The 13,850-nt window shown below is 47.2% G+C and overlaps 5 protein-coding genes across 5 annotated transcripts in view; 2 read left to right on the top strand and 3 right to left on the bottom strand.

Annotated features, from left to right (window-relative positions):
- TREMEDRAFT_59583 (uncharacterized protein) overlaps positions 1–2,833 on the top strand; it is a gene marked incomplete at both ends in the record, with an annotated part of 3,109 nt that extends 276 nt beyond the window's left edge. The window contains one exon of the mRNA XM_007001669.1: positions 183–2,833. Within this exon, the coding sequence (XP_007001731.1) occupies positions 183–2,833 (2,651 nt within the window). The remainder of the gene's footprint in view (positions 1–182) is intronic.
- Positions 2,834–3,117: 284 nt separating this feature from the next.
- Positions 3,118–4,714, bottom strand: TREMEDRAFT_59584 (uncharacterized protein; the record flags this gene model as incomplete). The annotated part of the gene is made up of 4 exons (XM_007001670.1): positions 3,118–4,218; positions 4,263–4,373; positions 4,418–4,541; positions 4,632–4,714. The coding sequence occupies 4 exons, from the start codon at positions 4,712–4,714 to the stop codon at positions 3,118–3,120; spliced, it is 1,419 nt and encodes a 472-aa protein (XP_007001732.1).
- A 371-nt stretch (positions 4,715–5,085) lies between these two features.
- On the top strand, positions 5,086–6,795 carry TREMEDRAFT_73067 (uncharacterized protein; the record flags this gene model as incomplete). Its single annotated transcript, XM_007002146.1, has 5 exons — positions 5,086–5,120; positions 5,211–5,305; positions 5,351–5,432; positions 5,477–5,561; positions 5,755–6,795. The coding sequence occupies 5 exons, from the start codon at positions 5,086–5,088 to the stop codon at positions 6,673–6,675; spliced, it is 1,218 nt and encodes a 405-aa protein (XP_007002208.1). The 3' UTR covers positions 6,676–6,795.
- TREMEDRAFT_37326 (uncharacterized protein) lies at positions 6,760–7,833 on the bottom strand. Its single transcript, XM_007000831.1, has 3 exons — positions 7,732–7,833; positions 7,427–7,529; positions 6,760–7,187 (listed from the first exon to the last, which is right to left on the bottom strand). The coding sequence occupies exons 1-3, from the start codon at positions 7,795–7,797 to the stop codon at positions 6,802–6,804; spliced, it is 555 nt and encodes a 184-aa protein (XP_007000893.1). The 5' UTR covers positions 7,798–7,833; the 3' UTR covers positions 6,760–6,801.
- A 273-nt stretch (positions 7,834–8,106) lies between these two features.
- Positions 8,107–9,863, bottom strand: TREMEDRAFT_59587 (uncharacterized protein; the record flags this gene model as incomplete). The annotated part of the gene is made up of 2 exons (XM_007001671.1): positions 8,107–8,709; positions 8,859–9,863. The coding sequence occupies 2 exons, from the start codon at positions 9,861–9,863 to the stop codon at positions 8,107–8,109; spliced, it is 1,608 nt and encodes a 535-aa protein (XP_007001733.1).
- Positions 9,864–13,850: the final 3,987 nt, after the last annotated feature.

The following is a 13,850-nucleotide window of genomic DNA, read 5'->3' on the forward strand; positions in this document are numbered from 1 at the left end:
TGCTATGCAGACTTAAAAGACGCGCAGCAATAAAATCCAAACCTCTCGACCACCCCGTCATCGCCTTCTCTCGGATCAGTTCCTCCCTTCGACTTCTTCCAACAACAGTTCTTCGACCCATGGCTATGTCACCCGTGGAGGAGGTGATGAAACCACGATAAATGCTGTCGACTTCCTGGAAGAACTCTCCGGTCCTACTTCCACCGACGAGTGGCCATCTGAACTACGAGCATATCACGTTAACCGACCCCCATCTGGCTCTATATCACTCCCTGTAGCTTCAGTTCGCCGAACTCCGACCGGCGGAAGGAATCTAGTAGCTCTTCCACTGGAAACTGAACTTGCTGAATTGGATGAAAAGAAGGATAAACGTAAATCACCCGGTATAAAGAGCATTCGATCATGGCGTGAGAATAGAAAAAAACCTAAATCTCCTATCGAGGAACCTCTCTCGGAATATTCTCCTTTCCGGTCTAGAGGTAGACCATCTACAGATATTCGACCCCTCACACCTTCGACATCCACTACCACACTCACCGGTGCTATACATTATCCTGGTGTAATCATCTCTTCATCGCCTAATCTACTCAATGCCGCTTACGTCTTCCCTGTCCAAAAGTCCAAGAAAGCCGATGTATTCCAAGACACTTCGAGACCTTCCGCAGCGAGTCTTTTAGGATTGGACACGAGACAAAGGACTTCAACGACGCCGCCGATCCCTCCCCGTTCGGCTGATCGTCCAATCCCTACATCCCAAAGGTCCGTTGGAATGAGTGCATCCGTCGAAGTGCGCCGTCAGGCTTCGGGTGGGGAAAGGGGTATGCAACCTTCAGGTGAAGAGAGAATAAGTGATGGATCATTTCAACGGTCTCAACGGCCCGGGAGCAAGGAAGGTGTCAAGATACCTTTGGTATTCGCTCCAACGGCCATGGGGCCCAGGCATACCACTTTGATTAGATCGGGAAGCGGAGGCGTCGGTGAAGCGTCGACGTCAGAAATATATATATCAGGGTATGTGGTCTTCACCATTCTCCTCCTACCATTGCCTTCAATTGTGAAGATCGACTCCTACCCTCTGATTCGTAATCTTCTAATTTTCATCTCAAAGGTCACTGTTGAGATGTTTCGTTGGCTGTACCATAATCCATGGCTTATAACTAGCGATACGCCAATACATCAACGACCACTTCCCCCTCTTCCTAACGGTACGACAGAACGACAAATTTCACTAAATGCGACAAAAGCAATTCGAAAGTTACGTACTAAAAATGGTCGTCCTACCACGGCAATAGGACCCGGGTTGCCATCAATATTCGGCAGACAGAACCACCCCGATACATCTTCCATCAGCCTCTCCAGTGGTTCAGAAACCAGAGAAGAAATTCCAGTCAATGCTCTTCGGGCCACTGAACGCAAAACGGGTTTATCAGCTTTATCATTCCTCGCATTGAATGATTCAAAGGTGTCACTCGCCCCTTCATCTTCACGTGTCCATCAATCAGATTCATCTCTTTCACCGTTCCCAACAAGATCATCTTCCTCACACATCCGTTCCAGCTCCAATATCACTTCCGAAGAACGCAATTCTCAAACTCCAAGACAAAGACGAACATCACATATCTCTGAAAATGGAAATGCCGACAATACCAAAGATGACTATGATTTAGATGCTCATATCATTCCACCTTCTGAACTTCGTAAAATTTGTTCTGAACATCATCGTCGTACTGCATCATCATCAGCTGGATCAGATCATTTAAGCTCTACACCATCTTCCATCACCTTTTCACTTCATCTTCCGAATGAAAACAGTCCACATCCACATTTGAAACATATACGAGATTCACCACCTACTCCAATCCAATCTGACATACTCACTCCTCCACTTCAACCTACAGCTCATCTTTCTCCTAGACCACCGCATCGTAAACGTCCACACACTTCAGCAGGTGCGATGGGTGGGCAATCGGGATCAGGAGGAAAAATGTCATTTCCTGGTCATTCGTATGTTCTCGAAGAACAGAATCGTACTTGGACTTATGCGGAAGAACCAAGAGGGGAGTATTATCGACTTGAATCCTCGACATTTCAACAGGTAAAAGTAGGGATGTTCCAAGAACCAAATCCGAGACTTCCTGATGATTTGCCTAGATCTGTTCGACGAGTGATGGAGGAAGATAATACTTCAGATCATGTCCCAATTCCAGTGAAAGAGGAGCAAAGACAAGTGTTGGGAGGTATGACACAATTTTCTCTCACACCTCCCTCGATGACTTTGGAAGAGAGAAGATTGTCAGATGGTAGTCAGGGCGAGGAGAGGATCAGAATTGAGGAAGATACAAGAGGACAAATAGAGAAATCTTCGATTTCAGGGAGGTCAAGTCCTGCTTTGTCGGCTGTGGGTGGTAGTAGTTCAGTGGAAAGTCACTCGGGAAGAGAGCGTACGATGGGTTTGGGTTTAGGTCTGGGTGTAGACGAGGGGAATTCAACGAGTAGGACTGCCTTCGGAGTATCATCACGGTCCATATCAGGGACGAGTGGGAAGACGAGTCGGGAAGAGTTGGAGATAGGGAGATCAAAAGACTCAGACGGTGGAAACAGGGGTAACGAGGGAGGACTGGAAATAGGAGAAGAGATGAAAAGGATTGGAGGAAACGACGGAAATGTCAGTAACAACTTACAAGATGACACAGACTCTTCTTCTTTCGCATCTCGAAAAGCGGATAGGGCGGCGTTGAACGCATGGTTAGCTAGTAAACCGAGGAGAAGGACAGGTAGTGGGATTGGAGTTTTGAACGGAGTGACAAGGATAGGTACAGGTATACCAGTCTGAGAAAAAAGTTATCCGTGGGTTGGATATGTCAAGCATTAGAGATGGTTGCATGGAGATGCGAGGATGAGGTTAAGAGATGAAATGTTTTGTAAGGTATGTAATTAATGCATTGTGTGAATCCTACAACAAAAATATAAAGATATAGATTTTAGTCACAGCTCGGTCATATTCGACAGTGTATAAACACTTGGATGGTAACATGGCTCACATCGTCCGCATGGAATTGTTGGGTGGAGGGGTATAGCTAGACAAACAAAGATGATCGATAACGGTATCATGAGATACTAATGAGATGAAGGAACAGAACCCAATTTTGGTTTCTTACTTTCAGGTCCGTCAATTTCCCTCAATACGTGCAACCTCTTTTCTCCAACCTTGGAAGCCAATCTCTCACCTCCCTTCTTTCCACCTATCGGACGAGTGAGATAACCATCGGTCGTAGATCTTGTCATTGCTCTCTTTATGGCGTGTGACTTTTCTTGATTATGTCCCTTGAACAATGCTTCCATAGTGGGAACAGTCTTAATGGACGTATTGGTAGTCGATATCGAACGGGACAACTCAACTTGTCCAGTGACAGGTCTCGACCCTGATAAACGGTATGCTGTAGCTTGTCGATCTCTCTGAGGGAAAGGACCTGTACTAGATTGTCGTATAGTGGGTAAAGTAGGGAGTGTGCCAAGTCTCGAAGGAGCCGATTTGACTTCTGTCCCGATGAGTGGTTTGAGTGTGGGTTTTTCCGGTTTGTGGGTTATTGAGGGAACAGCAGGGGCGGAGGGGATGTTGACTGATTTTAACCGGATTGACGATGTAGTGATGCGGGATGAAGGACGATCAGATTTGGTACTGGTCAGAGAGATGGTAGACCGGGAGCTGCGCAGTGTTCTTTGGTTGTGAAGGGGACGAGGTTCTGGGTCATTGATAATGTTGATGGAATCGGTGGGTAGACTTGGATATGCTTGGGGCGTGGGAAGAGATGTTGCGGGTGTGGTCGTGGGGTTGTCATGTACACAAGGGATAGTCGTAGTTGACTGGCGTTGTTGTAGGGGAGGTCCCTCGGTTTCGCTTACAGGAGATGTGGTAGCTGGTTGAGGAGCTGAAGGGTCGACAGCAGATGGAGTGGCGGAGGGAGAGTCGTCGGTAACAAGCTGATCTTCTGTACGAAGTGGGTCGAGGATGTCGACAACGTCCGGAGAAAACGAAAGAATGCCCGGAATGTAAGGCACCTGTTTCAGGTATATTTTGAGGGTTTCGAGCGGCAGTTCCAAAGTGAAGTGCCAAACCAATAACGCGACAGATTCAATGAGCAAAATGGTGAGATCGATGGAATCTGCGTATTGGGCCAGCAGAGGAGCAATGAAAGTTTTGAAAAGGGTGAGAGATGACTGCATGTCAACATTAAACCGGTAGTGGAGTGTATGAGGCTTACAGAAGTACGAGAAGCGAAGAATGCGGCTGAGGTGATCATTCTCATTGTCGAGTAAAGGGGCAACCATCCGATGACGTTATCCACCAAAGGTTCAAGTTGAGAGACCGTAACCTGAGTCAATGAGTTTGACCAGTCTGATTTGAAGAGAGACATACAAAAACGATCCATCCAGTCAAAGTCTCTCGCATGGCTTTTCGTCGGGTGACAACCCCGATCCGTCTTCCGTTCGGTCGGGTTTGACGAAGTGCTCGAAGGGTGTCTAGAAGGTTGAGAAGAATCCTGGATTGTCAGTTAGTTGATGAACATGTAGTCAGATGAGAAGCAAGTATATGTAGATGGGAGTGGCGAGAGGGCACAGAGACAACTGACCATATTATTTTGGAAGCCTGTCCCTTGAGAGCGAGAAAATACCAGAGGATCACGAGTATGATCAGAGGAGCAGCTGGGGTCATATTGATGATTTTCTTCGCATATTCGAGGATGGGAAACGTTAAGTATTCTTTCTTTGAATCAGCCCTCGGGGTACAGGAGGGTGTGAGGTGTGTTTGTTGTATGCAGGTGAGGGTGGTAGGAGAGAGAGAAAGGTGGTTGTCACGTTGAGAACGGAAAAGTCAGTCGCGTGGGTTTAATTTATTATTTTCCGGTAAATTTTTAGAATATATCCCTATGACATGTTTCCTCCCGACCTTGACGTTGACTCTCTCTCTCTCTCTTTCTATCTTTTCCTCTTCCTTGTCGTGATACACTTCTTTCTGGGCGTACATCGTTCATTACTTTCTCCTCACACCTCCAACACTCGTTGTTGTGGTTACTTGTAGTCAAAATGGCCAAATCGGTCGACTATGAGCAGTTCAAAGGGTAAGTCGGAGTTTCCCACTTTCCGTGACTAGACAGCCTCTCATTCCATCCTCTCTCCAACATACAAGATGAGCCATACTGATGGCCCAGAAAACCATTTCAAGTCATCTCCAAACTAGGAGTGAGATACACAGGCATCTTTGAAAGTATCTCGCAACAAGACCAAACTATTTGTTTGGCTGAGGGTCCGTGTTCTCGTCGACGCGCATTCCTCGGCTGACGACATTTAGTATACAACCATGGTACAGAAGATCGACCGACGGCAAGGAAGATACCTGCCAGACCCACATCTCTAGGTTGGGTACTTTTCCAGTATGTACATGTCGTGCAAGCATCAGCTCTGTGACTGATTGCAGCACCGAATCCATTGAATCTCTCGCTATAATCAACGACCATGTCCCTCCAGGCGCGCCCCATGAGGATCCCATCATAGCAGCCGTTGTAAGTCTTCGTCGCCCCATGTTGCCTTTATCAAATTCTCTCGAATGATGAAGCATTTCCGGATGTAATTGCCTACGGGCCATGTCCGAGAGCGCATAAAACCAAGTGGACATCTCCGTTGCCTTCCTTCTGATTCACTCTTTCCCTCTATTCATTTCATGTATAGATATGGAATTTCAACTGATGTGGATAGGGTACTAAAGCACCTCCGGCAGCCTTCTCGGCTCCAGCCCCGCAACCACAAACTCAGTCTCTCCCTCAACCCCCACTTCCACCTATAAGTCAACCACAGTATCAGCCTCTGCCTCGGCCACAACATCAACCCAGCCCTCCACCTCCTCAGTTACCTGTTCATCAGGTCTCGTCGCGGTCAAGTTCTCAATCCGGAAGGTCCAGCCCACGCATCAGGCACGAACTCCCTGCTCGACCCGACTTTGCCCAATCCGCTAGCACGGCCCTAGACCGCATCCAGCGCTCCATCTCCGACTTGCACGTCACCCGTCAAACCTCTCCTAAAAAACATGCACCTCCTGCAGTTCCAGATGCAGAGTTTGACTTTTCCGCTGGCACACAAGTTCTCGAAAAAGAGCGTGAATTGCTCAAGCGTAATCAAGCCGGTACTGCGTCACCGTCGCAAGTGTTGGAAGAAGTTGGAATACCGGAACGGTCACCTCATCCCGCAGCTATCGTGTCGAATGGGGACGCATTCCCCGTTGAAAATGATAATGGCTCAAGGGGTAAATCTAGTTCAGCGTACAACAAGAAGTCGTTCTTTGACGGCCTGAGTGTGGACAGTGCCAGGACAAATCGGATGGAAGAGCGGAGTCGAAATTTGGATACCTTTGGCGAACCAGGTGTCCCGAGTGGACCCATGGGCAATGGCATGCGAGGGAGAGGGATGGCAAGGGGAGGTTACCAGGGACAGAGCAGGGGCGGGTATCAGGGGGGAAACAGAGGAGGATATCAGCCACAATATATGGGCGGGCCTTCAGGTCAAGGCGCACCTCCGTTTTCCGGTCAAGGTATGGGGGGATTTCAAGGACAGGGCATGAGGGGCAATGGTTTCAGGGGAAGGGGCGGAAGAGGTCGTATGGGTCCACCAGTGTCACAGTGATCGAGTGATTGTGAGAAGAGGACATTCCGGGTTTGAGCGAGGGGTGGTATAGTTCGTGGTCGTCAGAAGAGCAATTCAAAATATGTGAGATTCAGCATTATGCATTTCTCTTCACAGTGTACAGATCTAATTGGATAATCCCAGAGGGCTCAACATAAGGTCTATCAATGTCTGAATGTTCCCCTCTAGACTGGGTTGACCTATCCATAGGCTATTCCAACCCCATGCGAGGGCAGCACCGAAAAAGATACCGCCGAGACATTGAGGCCAAGTGTGATAGCCCAGTTTGGTTCGGCTCCACACGCCCGCAGCCCAGTATGCGGCTATGCTGGTTCCATAGATGTAAGGATGAGTGAAGGTGGGAGATTGTGGAAGGAGATATGCTAGGAAGAAAGTCAGAACGGTAGAATGAGTGGAAGGCATACCGTATGTGCGTTTGGGTCGGACGGGGGAAGAGATGGAAGAAGCTGGAGGAGGTCGAGGATCGCGGATGAAATGTTTGACAAGTTTGGCTAGAAGTCAGTCAAGTTATCTCGATCAGTGTCTTGTTTACCTCGAATCCTAAACCTTGGCCTTTTGACTGTACAATCTACTCGTCCATTTAATGCTAAGACCCTCCTCCGATTGTTCTCCTCAAGTCATGGGACGTGCCTGCCACGTGGCATGAGCGATCGAAAAATGTTCCAGCAAAGCAGAGTAAGAGGTAGGAGTCAGGAGGATAGTTATCAAAGTTGAGGTGGGAAGAACTGACCAGATATAGAAGATAGTATAGCTCCGATACCAAAGTATAATGGATGAGCACGACGTTGATAAAGAACATAAATGGTCGTAGCTGCCGTCACTGTGAGATGTGTCTGATGAATGAGCTAAGTTCTTGATCGCACCCTGCCCCAGTGTTCGGCATCGAGGATAGGTATGAGTAGCGAGCTACCCAGCAAATATTTATAGTATACGAGCGGCATCCGTGTGTACGATATCGAGCGGTTGGACATAGATACGAAACGCTGTGAAGATGACAAGATGTGAGAGGAGGGGGGTTGGAAGGGAGGAACATACTTTGTCTAAGAGATATAATATGAAGGATGGATATTCTGAAGGTTTATGAGGGTGTCGAACGCCCATGGTAGATTATGCTACTATAAGGTAATTCAGGTGATCGTGTAGAAGGATGGTAAGAGGAAGCAAGGACGTGCATATATACTACTCTGACCGGTCAGAGGATCAGAGGAGGGTAGGAGGAAGGAGTGTGGCACTTGAATTGAATGTGGCATTTACTGTTCTCAACACACGGAATGAACAAGGAACGCCACCTCAGAACCTGGTGATAGTCACGAAGTTGAGATGTTGCATAGATTCAAACATGATAAAAGTCGTTAATAGAACTACAAAGAAATTCGTTGATTTCTGAGTTGTATACTCCTACCTCCACATTCAATGAAAGATCGTCGTATCTCCTTCAAACCATGACCAACCCCCGGCTCTGATAGTCCTATTCCATTCCATCAAATGCTCCCACGCTCTATCTCCAACTTGGAGCCCCCGACCCCAGAATCCCGTCACATCTTCCAATCTTGCCATCTCTTGTAATACCTCCAATGGCACCGGGCCATCTATGTAGTACGTCTCGTCCGACCATACCGGTTCCGGTTTCAACAAATCTGGCCATGTTAAAGTTCGAAGATGATACAATTCATGCGTGTGTAGAGGATGACGAATATTCGTGATATAGCTTCCTCGGATATTTCTTTCAGCCCAAGTTGAAGGGTGAGCTTCTTCGACGACTTTGATCAGTATTTCGAGTCGTTCTTCTTCGTTCCCTCCCTCGACCGGTTCAGCAGGATCGATGAACACAATCCTGTCCAAATTGGGTAATGCTTGGTACATGTTGGCGTCCTCCTGAGTCTTGAGATAGGAGCGAGGGGGTGTAATGAGGTCTTCAGGCATCTCAGCCCGTTGAAGGTTGTTCATGGAGAGAATGACCGTCTTCAGATGGGGTAGACGTGGGATGCAAGGAGACGTGAGGACGACAGGTGCCTGTCAATGAGCTGTCGTCCCTGACACTTCAAGTGATGCTCCTGATCTCAAAAGCTCCCAAGTGTCTTCCTTCTAAACACCTGGCGTAGCCGTTGGAGAGTAGCAGAGATTGAGGATTCAGCAGACAGGCAAGTGGAGGGGAAACTCACCCAGGGTGCAATCTCTCTCTCTCCAGTATAAACGTCCACAATTAATCGCTTCAAGGAAGGTAGTGGAGTTTCAGATGGCGGATTTTCTTGTAGGTACCGATCATATAACAAGGCACAGAGCTCACACATTTGAAGTTGGATAAGACACTTCAAATCATTCAAAATGGGATAACCTGACTCTTGGCCAGTCCCATAAAGTCCCCAGTGATCGGAGCGCAAACGGTAGCTAGCAGGAGAATGGGAAATACTGAGCTGACGTAAATTAGGGGAGGCAAGAAGAATCATAGGGGTTGATGTCCCCATATGATACCAGGTCCACTCGGATCCGATCCGCAAGTTTTCAAGATAAGGTAAACTACCTGGACGCAGTATTTGGCTCTGATTTCTCCTACCACTCTCACTTAAGGTTGTCCAATCTTGGTGTTGGGTATATGAAAAATTGAGACCATTCATTTCGAACCGGACCAAATTAGGCATCATGGCTAGAAAATCTATTACCGCTTCCATCCGAGGCATCCTAAAGAAGTTGTCATCAACGTGGCAGTCTTGGTACACAAAGTTGGTCATGCAAGGAAAGGATCTCCCCATTCGACGCAAAGATAAGATAATGGCGGAAACCGCTGTCAAGTCTTGAGATCTTAGAGGTGCCAAGATGTGTAAATGAGTCAGGTTTGGACTGACGAGGCGGAGAAGAGTTCCAATATTGGAACTTAGAAAGGTATCTATGATGAATGTGAGTTCACGGACCCAAACGAGCTCGACAGGATGTCGAACACCCCAGGTGATGGCACTCTCCATACGTTGGTCAAGGTGTTGTACAACTTCCAAGGCGGTAACGATTTCCCAAGCTTTCGTTTCTAGGTACCCAGGAGCGGCCGAGTCGGACGAACGGTCTTCAGGCATAGGTGCTGGACCAGAGAGATCGAATGGTTTTCTTCCATAGTGTAACGGATAACTGAAATCGAGTTCTCTCCAACCGGCAAGGGAAGCTGTTTCGTGGAACATTGTTAGCCGATAGAATCGGGCCAGGACGGCCGAACCACCGTTAGATAATTACCCCTTCCGTCGAATATTTCTCCGTTCAACTTATCCTCTGAACTTTATTCGATCGTCTCTGGTTTAATGCGTGTGAGTGGAATGTGATAAGTATAGAGACATGTAGAATTGATGCATGCTCTTTTTCCCCTCTGTATTATCATCTAATATTAGCAAACAGATTAACAGTCGGAAGTCACATACCTTCTGTGTATAACAAAGGCAAGTTCCCATTTCTAACTCTCCTCATAATGACCTCCGTGTCGTCTAAGATCTCTCTTGAGAACCACCCAAAGTTATCCCACGATCCAGCATCGTATGCTCCGTGGAGGAAGTCGATCGAGGTGTATCTACAGATAGGTGACGTGTGGAATATCGTCACAGGTAATGATACCGAACCTGGTCGCATAGGGGTGAGATCGGCAGCTGAGAGGGCGGGATCAGTACCTCCTACCACGCCCGTCGAAGGGCAAGTGGTTGGTAGAAGGATTACTGGAGAAGAGTGGAAGGAATGGGAAAAGTGGCAAGCGAGGGAGAATAAAGCGCAGGGGATGATCAAGGGAACAGTGTCGGATGCTGTGATGCTTGATATATCTGAGAAGATGTCAGCTAAAGAAATGTGGGACTACTGCATAGCCCTGCATGTAACAGCGACGATCGAGAATCAAAGGAATGTCCGTCAAGCGTTGTTTAGCTATGACTTAAGGGACGATGCGACGGCCGAAGAAATGGCTAAGCATGTGGAGGATTTCTCGAAGACGATGTCCGAAGCGAAATTGGTGGGGTTGAAGTTTGACTCACAGGATCGAGCTGGGTTATTCCTCAATACCATTCTAGCACCATCCTACAGGATCATTCAGATCGAAGTAACATCCCTCATACCAGAGGAAAGAACTTGGGAAAAGGTCTTATCGATCTTCAATAAAGAAACGGCGAGACGTAAAGCGCGCCCTGTTGGTAGAACCAATAGGAAGGGATTCGCGATGTTCGTCGAAGGAAATAAAGGAATGAGGGTGAACCGAGATAATATCTCTGATGGTCAGCCCAGGAAAGAAACTAGAAAGTGTTATAACTGTGACACTGTAGGACATCTAGCGAAGTACTGTCGTAAACCTAAAAGAGAGGATACGAACAGGAAAGAAAACGCAGATGTAAAGGATGGAGGTAAAAAGAAATGGAGGAATAATAAGAATAATAAGAAAGGACATACGGTCTCGAAGGATGAGAACCAGTCCAAGGATAACTCCAAAACCTCCTTGATGTATTCGTCATTGGATGGTGAACACGAGGCGTGGGCCGGGATGGCCATGTCGACAGAATCGTGGTTCGATGATGACGAAGGGTACACGAGTAACATCGTATGGCCCGAAGAAATTGAAAACCCGTGGGTTGAGGATAATGAGTGGGTGGGATTAGCTACAGAGTCTAATGACGTGAGCCACACTCGTGTAATCCCTACCTGGGTAGTGGATAGTGGTGCTACTCACCATATAACTCCTCACAGGTCGATAATGACGAATATTAGAAGGCTAGTGGAACCGAGAGTGTTCGGACTAGCATCTGGCAAGTCAATGACGGCTTGGGAAACAGGTGACATTAACCTCGAACTAGATTCAGGACAGAAAATGGTACTGAAAGATGTACATCACGTCCCCACAGCAAAGATAAGTCTTCTCTCCCTCTCGAAGTTACTCTCATGGGGGTGGAAAGCGAATCTAAGTAGTGGTGGTGGATGGATAGGTAAAGGTAAAGAGAAACTAGGTTTGAGGAAACATGACTCACTGTGGTCGGTACGATTCGGCAGAGCAATGTCTGCCGCGATGATCGTGATATCGACACCGAAGGCGACTTCACCACTTGAATCTGAGCATCAGCGACTCGGACATATAGGTGTAGACAAACTAAAGAATCTAGGTAGACAGGGACTATTGAAGAAGGACTGGGACACTTACAAGAACGATCCCTTTACAACAGATAAATGTCCCGCCTGTATGCAGGCCAAGATAACACGTCTACCGAAGAATAAAGAAGCACCAATGTTAAAAGGAGATGGTGAAGGAGTAGGAATGGATGTCGATATTACTGGTCCGTTCGGTCCGGCGATAAAAGGTGAACGATATTTCTTCGTTGGTGTGGAAAGGGCGAGTCGAATTGTATTCGCCATACCAATAACGACTAAGAACGAAGCGTCTGATATCGTTCGACAGTGTATCTCAAAATTGGAGAAACAGCTTGGTGAAAGGGTGAGGGTGATTAGATCTGATGGGGGAGGTGAATTCGATAGCCTCGATATGAGGGAATTCTACCTGTCAGCAGGGATCAACCACTACATCACACCAAGATACACACCAGAATTAAATGGAGTGGCGGAGAGAATGATACGTACCTTGAAGGGGATGGTATCAACGATGTTGTTTGACTCAGGACTACCGAACGAATATTGGTCCTATGCTGTCAGATACGCCGCCATTATAATTATGAAAACATCGATTGGTGTCAGTGGTAAATCAGGTTGGACATCACTCACAGGAAGAGACACGAATCTAGATAGCGTGTGGAGATTTGGTGAACGATGTTTTGTTCAGATACCAAGGGAGATAAGGCTGAAGTCGAACTTCACGATACCTAGGGGTTCATCAGCCATTATACTAGGTCAAGATGAGGGTGTGAGCGGTTGGATCGTTAGAATGGACGGATCGGGACGAATCGAACACTCACGAGACGTTCGTCGCTCGACAGGACGAATGGTGGCTACTAGAGAGTCGCCAGATGTCATCCAAACCCCTCTTGACGCCATCGAAGTGGACCTAGACCCCGTCGTCAACGAAGAAATTTTCCCTGACGACCGCTCAGAAAGTGGCGAACAGGAAAATATCGATAATGAACAAGGAAATGATGTCGATAGAGACAACTCACCTAATATAGGCCCACAACCTACTGAAAGACGACGAGGACAGGGCATTTGGGGAGGAAATTGGATCTATGAGAACGATATCGTCGAAAATGAGAGAAATGATGAGGAAGGAAGAAATGATGGGGATGAGGGGATCCTGACGACACGTCACGGACGAATTATTCGACCCCCCCACCGCTTTGCAGGCCTAACAGACTCGTTCCTAGACTTTGGTCGCGAGCCTAATAAGTTAGTCTCACTCGCCTCTATCGCAGGTATCGAAAGTGATACTTCTCTCATTGATCCTATCTCTCCTGAAGAAGCAGTAAACGGCCCAGATGGTGAGAAGTGGCTGGAATCCATGGAGAAAGAGATATCTAACATCGAATCTAAAGAAACATGGGTGGAAACGGTGTTACCACCGGGCCGTAAAGCCATTGGATGTAAATGGGTATTCAAAGTGAAGACAGATTCAGAAGGAAACTTACTAAAGTATAAATCCAGACTAGTAGCTCAAGGATTCTCACAGGTACCAGGTGTCGACTACGAAGAGACATTCGCACCTGTCGGTAGATCGGGGTCGTTACGAATACTTTTGACTATAGCGGCCACCGAAGATCTCGAAATTCGTCAGGCCGATGTCGAAGGGGCGTATTTAAACGGTAAACTCGATGTAGAAATTTACATGAAGTATCCCAAGGGGATAAAACCGAAGCCTGGATGTAATACCTTGAAGTTAGTTAAGTCTCTTTACGGTTTAAAGCAATCTGGCAGGACATGGTGGATAGAACTCGGTGAAGGATTATCTCACCTAGGTTTTTCAAGAACCGAATCAGATTGGGGTCTTTACTACAGACCAGAAGGGAAAATCGAAGGAAAGGGAGCAGCAATACTGCTAGCCTATGTCGATGATCTGGTATTAGCCACGAAGTCGAAGGAAGAAGCGAAGGAAATCTTCGATGGGCTAGGTAAAAGGTGGATAATAACCGACCTGGGGGAGATAAGTACTATCTTAGGTATGAAGGTAACAAGGAACAGAGAAGAAAAGACAATATGGTTAAACC

The sequence above is a fragment of the Tremella mesenterica genome, assembly GCF_000271645.1.
Source record: "Tremella mesenterica DSM 1558 unplaced genomic scaffold TREMEscaffold_1, whole genome shotgun sequence".
Taxonomy (NCBI): domain Eukaryota; kingdom Fungi; phylum Basidiomycota; class Tremellomycetes; order Tremellales; family Tremellaceae; genus Tremella; species Tremella mesenterica.

Bases quoted from the DNA above. Each gene is read 5' to 3' on its own strand.
- TREMEDRAFT_37326 (XM_007000831.1), bottom strand. From the start codon at position 7,797: ATGGGCGTTCGACACCCTCATAAACCTTCAGAATATCCATCCTTCATA. The intron at 7,530-7,731 runs GTATGTTCCTCC...CTCATTCATCAG, and splicing joins TATTATATCTCTTAGACAAA to ACACATCTCACAGTGACGGC. The intron at 7,188-7,426 runs GTCAGTTCTTCC...ACTGACTTCTAG, and splicing joins TATACTATCTTCTATATCTG to CCAAACTTGTCAAACATTTC.